Source organism: Nicotiana tomentosiformis, chromosome 2 (genome assembly GCF_000390325.3).
Source record: "Nicotiana tomentosiformis chromosome 2, ASM39032v3, whole genome shotgun sequence".
NCBI classification, from domain to species: domain Eukaryota; kingdom Viridiplantae; phylum Streptophyta; class Magnoliopsida; order Solanales; family Solanaceae; genus Nicotiana; species Nicotiana tomentosiformis.
In genome coordinates this window covers 127,074,494-127,093,992 of record NC_090813.1, presented here as the reverse complement: position 1 = coordinate 127,093,992, position 19,499 = coordinate 127,074,494, and the positions used below count along the sequence as shown (strand labels likewise).

The 19,499-nt window shown below is 39.8% G+C and overlaps 3 protein-coding genes across 3 annotated transcripts; 2 read left to right on the top strand and 1 right to left on the bottom strand.

Moving 5' to 3' along the window:
• Positions 1–821: 821 nt before the first annotated feature.
• On the top strand, positions 822–2,414 carry LOC104086172 (protein CHLORORESPIRATORY REDUCTION 7, chloroplastic). The gene is made up of 3 exons (XM_009590368.4): positions 822–1,005; positions 1,157–1,290; positions 2,022–2,414. Exons 1-3 carry the CDS (start codon positions 963–965, stop codon positions 2,304–2,306), a joined length of 462 nt encoding a protein of 153 aa, XP_009588663.1. The 5' UTR covers positions 822–962; the 3' UTR covers positions 2,307–2,414.
• A 2,093-nt stretch (positions 2,415–4,507) lies between these two features.
• On the top strand, positions 4,508–4,855 carry LOC104086176 (uncharacterized). The gene has a single exon (XM_009590371.1). The coding sequence runs from the start codon at positions 4,508–4,510 to the stop codon at positions 4,853–4,855; it is 348 nt and encodes a 115-aa protein (XP_009588666.1).
• Positions 4,856–13,202: 8,347 nt separating this feature from the next.
• On the bottom strand, positions 13,203–13,968 carry LOC138905582 (uncharacterized). Its single transcript, XM_070194102.1, has 2 exons — positions 13,806–13,968; positions 13,203–13,654 (listed from the first exon to the last, which is right to left on the bottom strand). The coding sequence occupies exons 1-2, from the start codon at positions 13,966–13,968 to the stop codon at positions 13,203–13,205; spliced, it is 615 nt and encodes a 204-aa protein (XP_070050203.1).
• Between the last annotated feature and the right edge of the window lie 5,531 nt (positions 13,969–19,499).

The window sequence follows — 19,499 nt, the reverse complement described above, 5'->3', positions numbered from 1 at the left end:
TTTTTTCTTTTCTGTCTCTATTGTTGCTTAAAAAATCAAATTTCATTTTGATTTTCCCTTTTATTTTAGTTGGCTCGTATTGGTCATGCCTGTCCATAAATGCAATATCCCGTCGTTGTCTAGCTCGGTGTTCCTTCGCATTCCCCGTGGCACTAATCAACTAGTAGAGTTGAATAGAACCAATTTTTGTTACAATATGTCAAAATCTGACAATTCCGAATTGAATTTGATTGTAAATGAATTTTAAACAATTCAACCGAATTAAATCTGACCCAAATATTCTGTTTTTACTTTTTATTGTAAGTGTCCTTGAAAGTTAACCATCATCACAAAAGAAACAATGTGGACGGTGAAATTTTACATCAGCAGATTTATTAGGGCTCGACGTTTCAACAACTTTACTTGCAAATAATCATTAGTTCATTTACAATTTTTTGTTTACAAATTTTGGGAAAGAATTTGAACTTCACGTTGGCATAGTTATGCTAAATTGAACTAGTGATTTGAAGCGTATTTCAACTTCAAACACCTTTTTTCCCAAGTTTCATTCACAAATTTTCAATTTCTTTTCGGAAAAAATTATACCTATCCAAATAGAATTACAACTTTCATAACTCTTTTTGACTTCAAACAATCTTTTTTTTTCCAGCGTCAACTCGATCAGACACTTCACTGTCCAGTTCTAGCTTCAAATGTTTGTGGGCTTTTCGCTTACTGTAGTAATGCTCGGCCCAAAATTTCCCAAGCCTGTACTACACTTCCCTGGTTGGGAAAAGACAAGGAACAGTATGTATATAGATGAGGCTGAAAACCATCATCTTATCCACCACCATACTCATCATCAAAGTCTAAGAAATGCAACTATTTTTGATATGTGCTTAACTACTCATGTTGTTTAATTTGTCTATTATACATTATAGCTGCAACTAACTGCGGTAGAAAAAGCAGAAGCTTCTTTTCCAATGGAGACACAATTGTGGTGCAATAAAACGCACAATTGTATTGGTACGTAACCCTCTCGAAACCTTGCACTTTCTTTGGATTCGGTCTCATTCCTCTTACTGTTTTTACGTAGCTACACAGTGACACATCACCTCTTTTCTGCGTTATTAATGGTGGAACACAAAATATTTTGATTGCTTTACTTCTATGGTAGGGATTGAGACAACGAGACTCCAAAATCAACTTCCATTTTTACATAGAAGGTGGCAGCAATCATTTTTCCAGCCGTTTAATACCTCATTTTCCCACAGTGTAACTTTTCGAAGCATTCACCTCAATGCAACAAAGGTATATTTGTCTTCCCGTCGTATTAGAAACCGATTAGAGAACTTGGTACATACCTCAATCTCAATACAACTTGTTTAATTTCTAATTCCTCACAAGAGTTTATTTTTGGCCATAAAAAAGATTTCTTTTTTCGAAAATTTGTTTACTTTTTTTCGAAATAAGTGTTTGGCTATAAAATTTTCGATTTTCGCTTGAAGATGAATTTTTCGAAAATTTGAAAAATTCCAAAAAATTATTTTTCAAAATTCACTTTAGATCACTCACAAAAATTTAAAAACAGCACAATCATATATTCATGTCCAAACACAACTCTAATATTCAAATATTCATTTTCATTTGAATTCTTTTTTCACTTTATTCCGAAATTTTACAATTCTTATGTCCAAACACCCACTTATGATTTAGTACATACGACCGGTTCATATTATCTGTCTTTTAAGATTTTTGCGTACCTCTTAAGAAAGATATTTTATTGCTTTACTTATAGTAATTTTTATCTAAATCACCCGATATCTCTTTTTTTAAATGTATGACGTATCTGTGATCGAGGAATAAGGGTGAATCTAACACACACACACACCAAAAAGAAAAAGTATTTATTGTAGTTCTAAAACATCAAATATACAAATTCAGTTTGGCAGAACAAGTAACATGGACAGGAGGGAGTATTCAGTTTGAATTATAATTCCAAAACTGAATATTCTACTGTTTTTGTGTCTAAACTAATTCAGACATTGGCTACAAGAAGGAGAAGAGCAAACATACAGACAGAGACTTATGTGCTAATGGAACCTGGGAAGTCCGAGGAGTTTGTAACAGAGGAAGAATTAAGGGACAGGTTAAAAGGTTGGCTAGAAAATTGGCCAGGCAATGAGTTACCAATGGATCTTGCAAGATTTGAAGAAATTGATGATGCAGTTCAATACCTAGTAAAATCTGTTTGTGAACTTGAAATTGATGGAGATGTGGGTTCCATTCAGTGGTACGAAGTTCGTTTGCAACAAAACATGGAATAGTGACTAAAATCAAGCTTAAGCTACTTGCTGCTTCTTGTCATTACTTGTCGGATTAGAATGTAATTAGTTGTTGCTATCTATTAAAACATAATACTACTTCTCTCGTCTTATTCTATCCACTTAATTATTTACAAAATCTATAGTAATAATTTAGTCATCATCATGTGTTCTAGTGCTTGTATTCCTGGATGGATGTACGTTATGGATAGTAGATTAGGTATACTCACTACTTTCGAATTGAACTATATGGCGTCGTTTGGTAGGATGTATTAGAGAAATAATGCATGTATTAGCGTTAATCCTTTATTTGATACACCTTTTCAATCTATGTATTAGTTATACACCATATTTGGTACTATCCTATGTAATATCCTTGAAATTAGCAATACCAATGCTATTAATACACGCATAAGCATGGTTAAAGATAAAATTACCTTTGAAGTCCCTCAAAGCTAAAGAATGTGGAGGGCAGTTCTGTAAACAAATAACTTTAAAAAAAATTATACAATGCATATCATTTTTAATACATTACACCAAACAGTCATAAAAAATAATCTAGCATAACTAATACTCGCATTACTAATACATTTTATTCAGTACTATTTTATACACTCTACCAAACGACCCATATATATATATATATATAAGATATCTCATGTAAAAGTCAACTTAATGTATGCTAATTATCTTACTAGGTTCAATAACGTCCACTTTATAAGAGAAAAATTCCTTAAAAGATAGTGGAATTTGTTTTTCATTTGTGCTTTGAAAAAATAAATATTTAGTACATTAAAATAGATTAATTTTGATTAGAACAAAAGCATATAGAAAATTTATAAAGTTAAACTTAATTAGTTTGGAAATGAGATATAAATATACAATTTGTTGATTTAGTTTGATGTCTTTTAACCAAAGTGAAAAAAAACAGAAAGGTTGGCTAGGGAGGGGGTCTTTTTCACCTTGAACCAAGGTAATTATTTTGTTTCAATTCATGTGACCATTACTTTTTTTAGCCTATTTCAAAAAATTGTTTCTAGATTTGAAATAATTTAAAATTTTATTTTATCCTTAATGATAAATTTTATAATCATACAAACATTATGACATTTTTAAATAATAAATTTCAAAAGTATTTTTTTCTCTTCTTTAAAATCTTACTTCTATTAATCATTCTTAATGATGAAAACAAAAACAAAAATCAGAGTCGAATTCACATTACGAACTCTTGTACATAAATCAATGTTTACAAATAGTAGGCCGGATTCAAATTTTACTTTTTCTTCGTGTTCTCGGGTGGGGCAGGGGTGGGCCGAAGGGGGGTAAGGGTACTTTTAAGTTGAATTCGGGTCCTGGAACATAGGGACATTGACAGAAAAATCTAATGAGTTAGCTAAGATTCTCCTGAAGAGGAAAATCAATACAGCCTTTGTCCAGGAGACTAGATGAGTGGGTACTAAGGCTCGAGATGTAGATGAGTTTAAACTATGGTACTCAGGAGGTGTAAAGGGTAGGAACGAGGTAAGTATTTTGGTTGATAGAGAAATCAGGGAGTTAGTGATAAATGTGAGATGAGTGAATGATAGGTTGATGGCTATTAAGCTAGTCGTTGGAGGGCAGAATGTTCATGTTATGAGTGCTTATACACCTCATGCGGACTTGGGCGAGGAGGTTAAAAGGCACTTATGGGAGGATTTGGACGAGGTTTTGCGAGGTGTCCTACACTCCAACAAGCTGTTCAAAGGTGTAGATTTTTAATGGCTATACTAGGGCATCTGCTAGCGATTACGACGAAGTGCATGTCAGCTTCAATTTTGGATATATAAATGAAGGAGGTACTTCGCTTTTGGATTTCGCTAGTGTTTTGATTTGGTTATAGCTAACTTGTGTTTTCACTTAACAAAAGGGAGGAGTATTTGGTCACCTTCCATAGTATAGTGGCCAAGACTCACATTGATTATCTTCTCTTCAGAAGGTGTGATAGAGGTCTATGCTCAGATTGCAAGGTTATCCCGAGCGAGAATATAGTAACCTAACATAGGCTCTTGGTTATGAACTTAGAAATTCAGAGGAGGAGGAATAAGAGGGTCGCGTGTGGCCAACCAAAGATCAAGTAGGGAGCCTTGACTAAGGATATCGCCTTACAATCAGGGTAGATATTGCAAACAGTGGGGGCCTAGAGGAGTAGTGGGGACACGAGTAATATGTGGACCTCGACAGCGAATTGCATTTTGGAAGCTGATACAGAGGTGCTAGGGGTCTTGAAGGGTCACCCTAATGGACACAAAGAAGACTGGTGGTGGAATGGACAAGTCCAGAAAAAAGTGAAAGCCAAGAAAGCAGTATATTTAAAGCTAGTAGAAAGCAAAGATGCGGAGGAGAGGAGTATGAATAGGGAATTGTATAAGAAAGCTAAGAATGAGGCAAAGTTAACCGTTATGGAGGCTAAGAATGCAACATTTGGATGGTTGTATGAAGAACTGGGGGCCAAAGGCAGGGACAAGAAGCTACACATGCTAGCCAAGGAGAGGAAGAGGAGGATCGTGACCTAGACCAAGTGAAGTGCATCAAAGACACAGATGACAATATATTGGTGGATGGCGCACTTATTAGACGTAGATGACAGACGTACTCTCATGAACTCTTGAATAATGAGAGGAATAGGGACATCATGATGGGGGACTTGAGGTTCTCTCAGAGTCCCCGTGAATTTCGGTATTGTAGGTGTATCAAGGTTGAAGAGGTTATGGGAGATATGCATAAGATGAACAGAGGTAGAGGAACCGGGCCAGATGAGATCCCTGTAGAATTTTGGAAGACTGCAAACAGAGCAGGTTTGGAATGACTTACTAGGTTATTCAATGTTATCTTTAAGATGATGAAGATGCCTGAAGAATGGAGGTGGAGTACGATGATTCCATTGTATAAGAATAAGGGGGATATCCAAAATTACAACAATTATAGGGGCATTAAGCTGCTAAGTCACAACATGAAAGTTTGAGATATGGTGGTTGAAGTTAGGGTGGGGAGTAGTGTATCTATTTTCGAGAACCAATTCGGGTTCATGCATGGGCGATCGACTACTAAATTCATTCACCTTATTAGGAGACTGGTGGATCAGTATAGGGATAGAAAGAAAGACTAGCACATGGTATTCATTGACCTAGAGAAAGCTTATGAGAAAGTTCTTTGGAGGTGTTTGAAGGTGAGAGGTGTGCCCGTAGCATATACGAGGGTGATCCAGGATATATACGATGGCGTTAAGACCCAGGTTAGGATGGTGGGAGGAGAGTTAGAACACTTCCCTTTCGGGATGAGCTTGCATCAGGGATCCGTGCTTAGCTCGTTTTTATTTGACTTGGTGATAGATGTTCTGATGCAGCACATTCAAGAGGAGGTACCATGGTGCATGTTATTTGCGGATTATATAGTACTAATTGATGAGACGCGAGGTGGTGTTAACGCGAGGCTGGAGGTTTGGAGACAAACTTGGAGTTAAAAGGTTTCAAGATGAGCAGGACTAAAACAAAGTACTTGGAATGCAAGTTCAGCGAAGTGACTTATTATATGGATGTGGAAGTGAGGCTGGATTCACAAGTCATTCGTAAGATGGAGAGTTTCAAGTACCTAGGATCTATTATCTAAGGTAATGATGAGATTGGCGAGGATGTCACACATCGTATTGGAGCGGGATGGATGAAATAGAGGCTTGCTTCTGTGGTTTTGAGTGATTAGATGGTGCCAAAAAGACTTAAGGGTAATTTCCGTAGAGTGGTGGTTAGACTTACTATGCTATATGGGGCAAAATGCTGGCCTGTTAAGAACATCTATGTCCAAAAGATGTAAGTAGCAGAAATGAGGATGCTGAGATAGATGTATGGGCATACCATTAGATAAGATAAGGAATGTTGATATTTCGAAAAAGGTGGGAGTGGCACCCGTGGAGGACAAGATGAGGGAAGCTAGGTTGAGAAGGTACGAGCATGTGAAAAGGGGGTGCATAGATGCCCCAGTAAGTAGGAGTGAGAGGATAAAATGGGGGGGGGGGGGAGGGGGAGGCTGAAGAGATGTAGAGGTAGGCTTAAGAAGTAATGAGGAGAGGTGATTAGATATAACATGGCGCTATTCTGCTTACTGAGCATATTACCCTTGATAGGAGGGTATGGAAGTTGAGAATTAGGGTAGAAGGATAGTGGTTAATCGGGGCGTCTCATTTTCATGTTGTTTTCATTAGTATTAGTCTCGCATTTTATTTTCTTCGTATTCGCAAATTTCTTTTACTTTATGTCATTTCTTTCACATCGATTATTATATCACCTTTGCTTGCTGTGGTTACCACTTGTTGTTTTTGCTTCCTTTTATTTTTTTTTTCTTGAGCCGGGGGTTTATTAAAAATAATCTTTCTACCTTCGTAAGGTAAGGGTAAGGTCTGCGTATACTTTACCCTCCCCAGACCCCACTTTATAGGATTATACTTGTTTTTGTTATTGTTGTTGTTGTTGTTGTTGTATATATATAGATTATATATTGATCATATTTAGTTGTACACATATTATGTATGGATACATATTTATACACATATCACATTTAGATTAATTTTTCATAAGGGGAGAGGAGTAAATATTGATTATCATGTTCTCTTAGCATGTATTGGTGTGATATTTAGCACCAATATTTGAAAACATTCATTGCGAGAAATACAAAATTGTCATGACCCAAAATCACATATGCCGTGATGGCGCCTATCGCGATACTAGGCAAGCCGACAACTCACAAATAACAGACATATTTAATTTAAAACATACTGAAATAGGCTTAAGTAAATCAAATCTCATAATAATTGGAAGAAAACACCACAACTCAAAACGGAATTCCCTAAAATCCGGGTGTCATTGAGTACGTGAGCATCTATACAATAACATGGTCTGACTGCTGAAACACTGTCTAGGAAGGTAGAACAGTATAAATGAAACTAAAATAAAGAGGAGGAGAGTCAAGGTCTGTGGACGCCAAGGAATCTACCTCGATAGTCTCCAAACTAAATAAGCTCCAACACTAGCAACCTCCGTGCCCGGAAGTACATGGATCTGCACACTAAGTGCAGAGTATAGTACGAGTACAACCGACCCAATATACTCAATAAGTATCGTAAATAAACATGGCAAAGTAAGAGAAGCATAAATTATTAATGATACTAGCTATCACCTGTGTAGTTCCGTCTTTTAAACCGGCACAGAACAATATTGAAAACTAACTCATCAAGTTTCGTGAGAAAACATTCGTGTGTGCATGTGTACAGTTTCTCAATTACTATGCTCAGACAATATCATGGCATGTAGAGGTGATAAGCAGTTAAATCGGATAAATGATCAAGGATATGCAAAATCTACACAACACTGGCCGGATTCTCTCAACTTTCCATATCTGTTCCAAAGCATTGATAAGTATTCTCAATAACCGCGAGTACACCATCAAGAGAGAAATATGAGAGGGTGACCCTAAGGGGATGGATCCGTATCCATACGCTGCACAGACAACTCATGTGCTGCATGGACAACTCACGTGCTAATAATAGAACCTGCACGGACAACTCACGTACTAATAATAGAACCCGCACGGACAACTCACGTGCTGCATGGACAACTCACGTGCTGCACGAACAACTCACGTTCCAATAACACAATCCGCCCGGTATGGTCACTGGCCTCTAGTCCAAACATATCATACAAGAGCAATTAAACAAGTATACATGTATGTGATGAATGAATAACAATTCTCATGCTCCTGTACTGGTATAAATAACATGCTAATGTGTAGGCCTGTGCAAAGTGTGCTATCATAGCTCAAATCGGAAATTTCATCGCTGAAAAGCATTTATCATGTTCGTTCAGGGATTAAACCTCTATGTAGCCTCAACATGGCTCAGCATGTGCGCACCCAATAACACGTAGCTTCACAACAATTTAGGCAATTAGTGTCTCAATTGAGTTTAAATAAGATACTTACTTCAAGCAAATCAAATCACTCCGCTAGCAAGCCCTTCCCACACGTATCGACCTCCATAAGGATCGAATCTAGCCAAAAATAACGTAATATTATCAACAAAAGCTATAGGAATTGCTTCCAATTAATAAAGCTACGATCTTTAACTAAGGTCAATAAGTCAACTCAAAAAGTCAACCCCGGACCTACTTCTCGGAATCCGGCAAAATCAACAAAATCCGAACACCCATTCAACCACAAGTCCAACCATACCAAAATTACTCAATTTCGATTACAACTCGACCTTTAAATATTCAAATTTAAGCCTATGAAGTTTCTACAATTTTTCCCAATTTTTTCAACCCAAAACACTAATTAAATAATAAAAACAATGATATATTCATGTATATTAACCAAATCCGAGTTAGAATTATTTACCCCAATAAATCCCTTAAAAATCCTTCTAAGAATAGCCTCAATCCAAACTCCCAAAATTAAATTATGAAATACAACTCAAACACTCGTTTTGAATTCTTATATTCTGCCCAGATGCCCCTTCATCGCGATCGCGAAGAACAACTCGCGTGAACCTAAGTCTCCTCCTTTCCTTCTTTGCGGACGCGACCCCCTTCACGCGTTCGCGATGCACTTCCTTCCCAAGCTATGCGATCGCAAACACCTTCATGCGAACGCATAGCACAAAAATCCCAGCTGCCCAAAATACTCTTCGCGATCGCGATCCTCCACTCGTGATCGCATATAAGGAAACTAGAAACACATGCATCAACAAACTTTAGCATTTCTTCAAGCCAAAATTCAATCCGTTAACCATCCGAAATCAACCCAAGGCCCCTGGGACCTCAATCAAACATACCAACAAGTCCTAAAACACGATAGAAACTTAGTCGAGGCCTCAAATCACATCAAAGAACATCAAAAACACAAATCGCACCCCAATTCAAGCCTAATGAAACTAATGAATTTCCAACTTCTACAATCTATGCCGAAACCTAACAAATCAACTCCGATTGACCTCAAATTTTGCACACAATTCATAAATGACACAACGGACCTATTGTTCGGAACCCAAATCCGAGCCCAGTAACTACAAAGTCAACTCTCGGTCGAACTTCTCAACTCTCCAAACTTCCATTTTTCCAACTTTCGCCATTTCAAGCCAAAATCACCTACGGACTTCCAAATCAATATACGAATACACTCCTAAGTCCAAAATCACCCTATGGATCTTCGGAACCATCAAAACTCCATTCCTGAGCCATTTACTCAATAGTCAATATTCAGTCAACTCTTTTACTTAGGCTTCCAACCTTGGTACTAAGTGTCCCAATTCATTCCGAAACATCCCCGGAACCAAACCAACCACCCTGGCAAGTTACATAACAACAACCAAACACAGAATAGGCAATAAATGGGGGAACGGGGCTACAACACTCAAAACGACCGATCGGGTCGTTACATCCTCCCCCTCTTAAACAAACGTTCGTTCTTGAACGAGTCTAGAATCATACTTGGAGTCTCAAATAGGCATGGATATCTGCTCCGTATCTCCCGCTCACTCTCCAAAGTAGCCTCATCGACTAGCTGACCTCTCCACTACACCTTCACTGAAGCTATATTCTTTGACCTCAACTTTCGAACCTGCCGATCCAAAATGGCCACTGACTACACAACATAAGTCAAATCACCATCCAACTGAACCGTGCTGAAGTCCAAAACATGAGACGGATTACCGACATACTTTCGGAGCATGGAAACATGAAACACTAGGTGAACACTCAACAGACTAGGCGGCAATGCAAGCTTGTAAGCCACCTCTCCAATCCTCTCAAGCACCTCAAAAGGCCCAATATACCGAAGGCTTAACTTTCCCTTCTTCCCAAACCTCATAACACCCTTCATGGGTGAAACTCTGAGTAGTACCTTCTCCCCCACCATGTAAGCCACATCTCGAACCTTCCGATCGGCATAACTTTTCTGTCTAGACTGCGCCGTGCGATGCCGATCCTGAATCAACTTAACCTTGTCCAAAGCATACTGAACCAAGTTAGTACCCAATAGCCTAGACTCACCCGACTCAAACCAACCCACCAGAGACCGACACCATCTCCCATACAAAGCATCATACGGAGCCATCTGAATGCTTTATTGGTATCTGTTGTTGTAGGCAAACTCTGCAAGCGGTAGACTGATCCCAAGAACCCCCAAAATACATGACACAGTCTGAGGGTGGAATGCTGTACTCAACTCAACCTGTGTGCCTAACTCTTACTGCACTGCTCTCCAAAACTATGATGTAAACTATGTACCCCGATCTGAAATGATGGACACCGGCACACCGTGTAGATCTCATCCAACCGCTATGAAGAATAGGTAGTCCCAACTAGAATGAAGTGTGCGGACTTGGTCAATCGATCCACAATCACCCAAATAGCATCCAACTTCCTCGAAGTCCGTAGGAGCCTAACTACGAAGTCCATGGTGATACGCTCCCATTTCCACTTTGGAATCTCAAGCCTCTGAAGTAATCCGCCCGGTGTCTAGTGCTCGTACTTTACTTGCTGACAATTTAGGCACCGAGCTATAAATCCCACTATATCTTTCTTCATACTCCTCCACCAATAGTGCTGCCTCAAGTCCTGATACATCTTTGCGGCACTCGGATGAATGGAATACCGCTAACTGTGGGCCACCTCGAGAATCAACTCACGTAGCCGATCTACATTGGGCACACAAATCCGACCCTGCATCCACAACACCCCATCATCCCCAATAGTAACATCCTTGGCATCATCGTACTGAACCGTGTCTCCAAGGACAAGCAAATGTGGGTCATCATACTAACGCTCTCTGATGCGATCATATAAGGAAGACCGAGAAACCACACAAGCTAGAACCCAACTGGGCTCCGAAACATCTAACCTCACGAACTGATTGGCCAAGGCCTGAACATCTGACGAAAACGGTCTCTCACAAACAGGAATAAATGCAAGGTTACCCATACTCACTGCCTTTCTACTCAAGGCATCGACCACCACATTGGCGTTCCCGGAATGATACCTAATGGTAATATCATAGTCCTTTTGCAGCTCCAACCATCTAGGCTGCCTCAAATTTAGATCTTTTTGTTTGAACAAGTGCTGAAGACTCCGATGATCCATAAATACCTCACAAGACATACCGTAGAGATAATGAATCCAAATCTTCAATGGATGAATGATGGATGCCAACTCCAAATCATGAACATGGTAGTTCTTTTCATGGGGCTTTAACTGGCGTGAATCATAAACAATCACTCTACCCTCCTGCATCAAGACACACCCAATACCAATCCGAGAAGCATCATAATACACAATATAAGAACTCGATTCCGAAGGCAAAACTAGAATTAGAGCTTAGGTTAAGGAAGTCTTGAGCTTCTGAAAGCTCTCCTCACACTCATCCGACTACCTGAATGGAGCACCCTTCTGGGTCAACTTGGTCAAAGGCGCTGCAATGGACGAGAAACCCTACAAAAAGCGACGATAATATTCGGCCAAGACGAGAAAACTCCAAATCTCAGTAGCTGAAGACGGTTTGGGCCAAATTTGAACCACCTCTATCTTCTTTGGATCCACCTTAATCCCCTCACTGGACACCACGTTCCCCAAGAACACCAGCTAACTGAGCCAAAACGCACACTTGGAGAACTTGGCATAAAGCTTCTCCTCCCTCAACCTCTATAGTACAATCCTCAAATGCCGTGCACACTCCTCCTGGCTATGTGAGTACACCAGGATATCATCAATAAATACTATGACAAACGAATCAAGATATGGCTAGAATACGCTATTTATCAGATACATGAATGCTGCTGGGGAATTGGTCAACCCAAAAGATATCACAAGGAACTCATAGTGATCATAGCGGGTCCTGAATTCCGTCTTTAGAATATTCGAGTCTTGAATCTTCAACTGGTGATACCCAGACCTCAAATCAATCTTAGAGAACACTCTCGCTCCCTGAAGCTGGTCAAATAAATCATCAATGTACCACAAAAGATACTTGTTCTTAATTGTAACTTTGTTCAACTACCTATAATCGACGCACATCCTCATAGTACTATCCTTATTCTTCACAAACAGAACCGGTGTACCCCAAGGCGACACACTAGGCCTAATGAACCCCTTATAAAGAAGCTCATGAAGCTGCTCCTTCAATTCCTTTAACTCTGCTGGTGCCATACGATACAGAGGAATAGAAATGGGCTGAGTGCCCGACACAAAGTCAATACCAAAATTAATATTCCTGTTGGGTGGCATGCCCCACAGGTCTATAGGAAACACATCCGAAAAGTCTCGTACTACCAGAACAGAATCAATAGTAGGAGTATCGACACCAACGTCCCTCACAAGAGCCAATTATGATAGACACCCCTTCCCAACCATCCGTTGGGCCTTCAGATATGATATCACATTGCCGGGAACATAATCTAGAGAACCTCTCCACTCGATCCTCGGCAACCCCGGTCTCCAACGTCACGGTCTTAGCATAACAATCCAGAATAGCATTACATGGGGACAACCAATCCATACCTAGAATCACGTCAAAATAAACCATACTAAGTAATAAGAGATCAACTCTAGTCTCCACCCTTCCAATGGTCACCACACACAACCGATACACACGGTCCACAACATTGGTATCACCCATCGACATAAATGCAAAAACATGTTATCCAAATAACGAGTAAAATATGATGATACATAGGAACAAGTAGAACCAAGGTCAAATAATGTGGAAGCATCCCTGTGGCACACTGAAATAATACCTGTGATCACCACGTCTGAAGCAACGCCCTTTGGCCTAGTATGGATATCATAAAATCTGGCCTGACCGCCACCTGATCGGCCTCCCCCTCTAGGGCGACCTATAGCTTCCTGATCCCCACCCCGAGCTGGCTGAGTAGGTGGTGTGGATGCTGGTGCTGGTACTATCAATCGAGAACTCTTGCTGTGGAACCCCACTCAACAGTCTAAGGCAATCCCTCTTGAGATGACTCAAGTCCCCGCACTCGAAACAACCCCTCCTCTGACGGAGCTGATGCTCCTGATAACCCGATGAACTACTTGTAGAAGCCTGGGAAGATGAATCATGGAAAGAACTCTGCGCTGGTAACGCACTGAATGATGGCTGACCCGAATGGGCACTATATGAACCATGGCTAGATGATGCACCATGATGAACTGGACGAGCCACCTGAGCGGTCCTGTAAGGATGACCCCTACTGTGGTAGAACTGACCCCTAGAAGAAACACCGCTTAAACCACCTCGTTGTCGAGCAATATCAACCACCTCGTCAAACCTAGCACCTGATGCATTTCTCTTGAGTCATAACAAAATGCAACCCATAGCTGAGGCCATCAATGAACCTTCTAATCCTCTCCCTCTCTGTGGGAACCAACTAGATCGCATGACGAACCAACTCTGAAAATATCATCTCGTACTAGGTCATGGACATACCCTCTTGGAATAGCTGCTCAAACTGCCTACACAACTTCTCCATGTGGGTCGGTAGCATAAATTTCTCCACGAAGAGAACGGAGAATTCGTGCCATAAAAGTGGTGCAGCACCAGCTGGCCTGCACTGCTCATAGGCCTCCCACCATCTGAAAGCTGCCCCCATCAGCTAAAAAGTAGTAAATGAGACCCCACTAGTCTCCAGAATACCTGCCGTGTGAAGAATCCGCTAGCACCTATCTAAGAAGTCATGAGTATCCACTGACTTAGCCCCACTGAATGATGGAGGCTTGCGCCTCCCAAACTTCTCTAGTCTCTTCTGCTCCTCATCACTCATAATGGGACCCACCTGGGCCTGATAAACTACAACCGGCTTGGCTGGTAGTAACCCCGGTGTTTGAAGTCCCCGCACCACCTGCTCTGGAGTACGAGCGGTGGGAGTCTGAGCACCTCTCCCGGCATAAGAAATGGCTGGCGCGGCTTGAATTAAAACCGACTGAGCAAGGCTAGTGAAAACAATCAATATCTAGGCTAGAGCCTCCTGAAGGCCTGAGATCACAATGGGCACAACTGGTGCCAGAGCTGGTCCCACCGGCTCAACTACATATGGAATCTACTCCTGAATTAGAGCAACTGGTGGATCTACAGGTGTTGCTCTAGCTATTGTACGAGCTGCAATTCGACCTCTACCACGACCCCGACCTCTCATGGACCTAGCTGGTGGTACTGGTGGTCGTCCTCCCGATCCGGTAGCACGTGTCCTCACCATCTGCGAGAGAATAGAATAACATAAGTCTAGTTTCCAAAATCAACAAATTTGCATCACAAGAATACCAGAAAGTGAAGTTTTGCTAATGGTTCGGCAGTCTCACGAAGATAAGTATAGACGTTTCCGTACCGATCCGCAAGACTCTACCAAACCTGTTCATGACCCGTGAGACCTATATAACCTAGGATCTGATGCCAACTTGTCATGAACCAAAATCACATGTGCCGTGATGACGCCTATTGCGATACTAGGCAAACCGATAACTCAAAAATAACAGGCATCTTTAATTCAAAACATACTGAAATAGGCTTAAGTAAATAAAATCTCATAATAACTGGAAGAAAACACCGCAACTCAAAATAGAATTTCCCAAAATCAGGGTGTCACTGAGTACATGAGCGTCTATACAATAACTTGGTATGACTACTGAAACACTGTCTAGGAAGGTAGAATAGTATAAATGAAACTAAAAGATAAAGGAGGAGAGTCAAGGTCTTCGGACGCCATGGTAGCTACCTCGATAGTCCCCGAACTGAATAAGCTCCAACATTAGCAACCTCCATTCCCGGAAGTACCTGGATCTGCACACGAAGTGCAGAGTGTAGTACATGTGCAACCGATGCAATGTACTCAATAAGTATCGTAAATAAACACGGCAAGGTAAGGGAAGCATAAATTATTAATGATACTAGCTATCACCTGTGTAGTTCCGTCTTTTAAACCGGCACAAAACAATATTGAAAACTAACTCATCAATTTTCATGAGTAAACATCCGTGTGTGCATGTGTACAGTTTCTCAATTACTCTGCTCAGACGATATCATGGCATGTAGAGTTGATAATCAGTTAAATCAGATAAATGATCAAGGAAATGCAAAATCCACACAACATTGCCGAATTCTCTCAAATTTCCATATCCGTTCCAAACTAGGGGTGGGCATAATACCGACCGAACAAAAAAAACGGACCAAACCGTAAACTTTAGTTTTTTCGGCTTCGGGTTTTTGGCTTATTCAGTCGGTTTGTGGTTTATATTTTTTATAATTTCGGTGTTCGGTTCGGTGTTCGGTTTTACAACTTTGGTTTTCGGTTAAACCGAAAAATCAAAGTTTTCATAGAGGACATAGTTTTCTCGAGCATGTCTGTCCGCTTTCAAACAAATGTAGTAAATTTAGAATGGTCTACTAAGACCTTTAGATGAAAACTCATGCAGTATTCTTCATTGAATCATTGCACATTAGAATAAACTAAGTTGAGATAGTTTACTTCAAAATATATGTTGTTTTAAAATAACAGAAAACTGCTGAACATTTATCTAAGGGGGAAGACTGGGAAGAAACAAAATAGAAATTATACAAATGTATTGTGCGCGTTTATTGATTTTGAGCATGGTGGCTCGAGGTATCTCTTATGGACCAGTGTTTGGATGGGGTCGCGCATTGCGGCAGAGTTATGTTGAGATATGATCCTTTGTGCTAGATCCGTGTATATTGGTTCTACGGTGTGTGATGGGTTTTTAACATTGCGTTGTGGTGGTACTTGTTGAGCTTGCGGGATAGATCTATCGTTTGAGTCATTTTCCATGATTGAGTACATTTGGATTGTTGCTTATTGGTGCATGGATTGTACGAGTTGTGGATTTAGATTGTATTGATGTGGCATGTCACTAGAGTGGTTGGGTTGGATGAGATGAGGTCTTTGGACCTAGAATGGATACTATCGGATTTGATTATAGCATGTATGGAGGATAATATTGGAAGTCGGCTTAGAAATTGGCTATAGTTCTTGTCGAAGGAGGGAGAGTTCCATGACTTGTTGGTCTAATAAGTGGTTACGAGTTTTTGCGTGTTTCTTTCATCATCGACAGTGTACGAAGGTTTTAGAATGAGGTTTTGTTTGATATGAAGTTTATTACCAATACCGGTTTATTTTCAAGCAGCTACTGTGATTAGAATGTATTGCTATGGGTATTTGAGTTATGTGGAATATCATGTGAATGTGTCTTGGGTTACGGTTAAGGTTCGATGAAAGTTTATTCAGACTTATACAGTGTATAGATGCAAGATTTGGGTCTTATAGGTAAGGTTAAATTAAGGGTCTTCCATTAGGTTGTGTCGTCAGGCTTATATGGATTAGGGTGACGTGGGATCACCCCCGGGTATGCACATGGTAATGTTGCACGGAAGTTTGATGGCTTTGGAATGATTCTTGGCACGTTCGAGGACAAATATATGTTTAAGTGGGGGAGGATGTAATGACCCGACCGGTCGTTTTGAGCATTTTCACTTCACTCAGTAGTTTACGGGAATGAGTAGCTCCGTATGATGTATTATGACTTATGTGAATCGTCGGTTTTGGTTTTCAAGTTATTCGGAATCGATTTGGAAGAATGAATTTCATTGTGGAAGCTTTAAGTTGGAAGAGTTGAAAAAGTTCAACATTTTCTGAAATTTGACTCCGGAATGGAGTTTTGATGGGTCCGATAGGTCCGGATGGTTATTTTGGACTCGGGCGTATGCCTGGATTTGAATTTGGATGCTTCTAGAAGGTTTTATCACAAATTTGCAAAAATTGGAAATTTGAAGGTTTAGAGAGTTCATAAGTTTGACCGGAAGTTGACTTTGAGGATATCGGATTCGGATTGTGTTTTCAGGAATTGGAATAGCTTCGTTATGTTATTTGGGACTTGTGTACAAAATTTGGGTTTATTCTGGGTTGATTTGATATGTTTGGCACGAGTTTTGGAAGTTGAAAAGTTCAAAGTTCATTAAGTTCGATTTGTGGTGCGATTCGTTATTTCGATGTTGTTATGCGTGATTTGAGGCCTCGAGTAGGTCCGTGTTATATTATTGGACTTGCTGGTATATTCGGACGGGGTCCCGAGGGGCTCGGGTGAGTTTCGGACGAGGTTCAGATCATTTCCGTCTCATGTTGCATTGTTGTAGGTATGTTGGTTCTGGTGCTTACGCATCTGCGGAAGAATGGGCGCAGAAGTGCAAGAAGTCGTGGCTGGAATAAATCGTGGAAGAAAATATTGGGGCGCATCTACGGGCCCGCAGAAGCGAAGGTCTTTGGCGCAGAAGCAAGATTGAGCGTAGAAACGTGTTTGGCATCGCACCTGCAGTTGCGCAGAAGCGGATGGTGATCCCCAGGTGTGAGGGGTCAGTCTCACGACCCAAACCAATAGGCCGCGATGGGCACCCGGTACGTTACTCAACCGAGTACTACCGTAATGTATCTTTCTTATTACTATCATCATATATACATGACATACGGGCCTAATAGGCCAACATCATCATTCATAAACTCAAAACATAGGCCGACAAGGCCGTACAATCTTTCACGTACACGACATATGTCTACAAGCCTCTAAGAGTACATAATTGTAATAAAGGTCGGGACAGAATCCCGCCATACTAAACCATACACATCTAAATGATACTGACCAAACAAATAACCTGCGGGCATGAAACGCAACGTCCCCAGGCAAAAGGGACGTCAGTACAAATAATATACCGATTATGTAAGGAATGAAAATCAGTAAATAATAGACATGAGAGAAACATGGAGTAAAAGACTCGACATGTACGTGTGCATAGCTCTGTGAGTCATTTCATTTTTATAATGTCATGCATATGCATATAAATATCATACCATGCATAGGTATATGCGTTCATAGCATTATCAAGCGTCTGAGGGCATCCCATCATATCATTTCAGCCACTGTGGGTAAATCATCAACGTATAACACCTGATCAGGTGATGGTGCGTATATAACGCCGTAACCTTTTCAATATCCCATATACATACATACATACATATATATATATATATATATATATATATATATATATATATATATATATATATATATATATATAACGCCATCTAGACATGGGTTAATGTACATGTATAAATGCATGAAATGCATATGAAACATGTTAATAAGACTTTCTTGGAATGTCATAAAAATAATATACCTGTCGGATAAATTTTATCAAATACGTATTTTTCTGAGACCCATGAACAGAAGATATAATAATAATTCACATGGAGAATCAAGAATATAGACACCCCTAATATTTCTATGAATAGAATCATTTATGAAAATTGTGCATTGACTCGTTTCGTTTGTATCGTATTGATCATGCCAAAAAGAAAGAAGGGATAACCTTAACATACTTAGTGTACGGAAAAATTTGTATGATGTTCTTGGAAAAGGTTGAACCGTACTTCTTTAGAACCGCGAAATTTGTACGTTGTTAAGCTTCCAATAATTCTCATTGGATTTTGGTTGAAAGACGTTTTGTTGAAATCTTGCTAACGTTTTGGTTGTAAGTTTTGGTTGAAAGACGTTCTGGTTGTAAAATGGCTAATGTTGGATTTTTGGTTGAAAGAAGTTTTGCTGTAAGAATGATTAATATTCTGATGGTATAGTCTTTAGTGAATATGGAGAATATTAGAATGGAGTGAATGGAATGTGTAACATTATGCCACCTAACAAAAAAATGATTCTTAGTCATTTCTTTAGAATGTGGCTAGCTGCCACGTTTTGGGGGTTGTCTTATCTCATGATTTATTTATTAATTATATAATATTTCGCTACCCGATAATTAACCAATTATCCGCATAATTAAGAATTGTATTAAATTACTAAAATTCTACTTATTTTCAATACACTTTATACATCATACTATCACGGTCATATGGTACCTTGCATGATATTAGTCCATAAATACCGAGTATTATGGTTCGGACCGTATTTTATCCCAAATTGTCAAACTTCGAGGAATTTTATTTTCTTCGATTTGCTTACCCTCTCCCCTTCATGAATATTCTCATCACTTGTTTGGAATAACATAATACTTATAATCCCAAAATAATCGCGTTCCCGAGCTTACGTCGATTAATTTACGACAAAATATTAA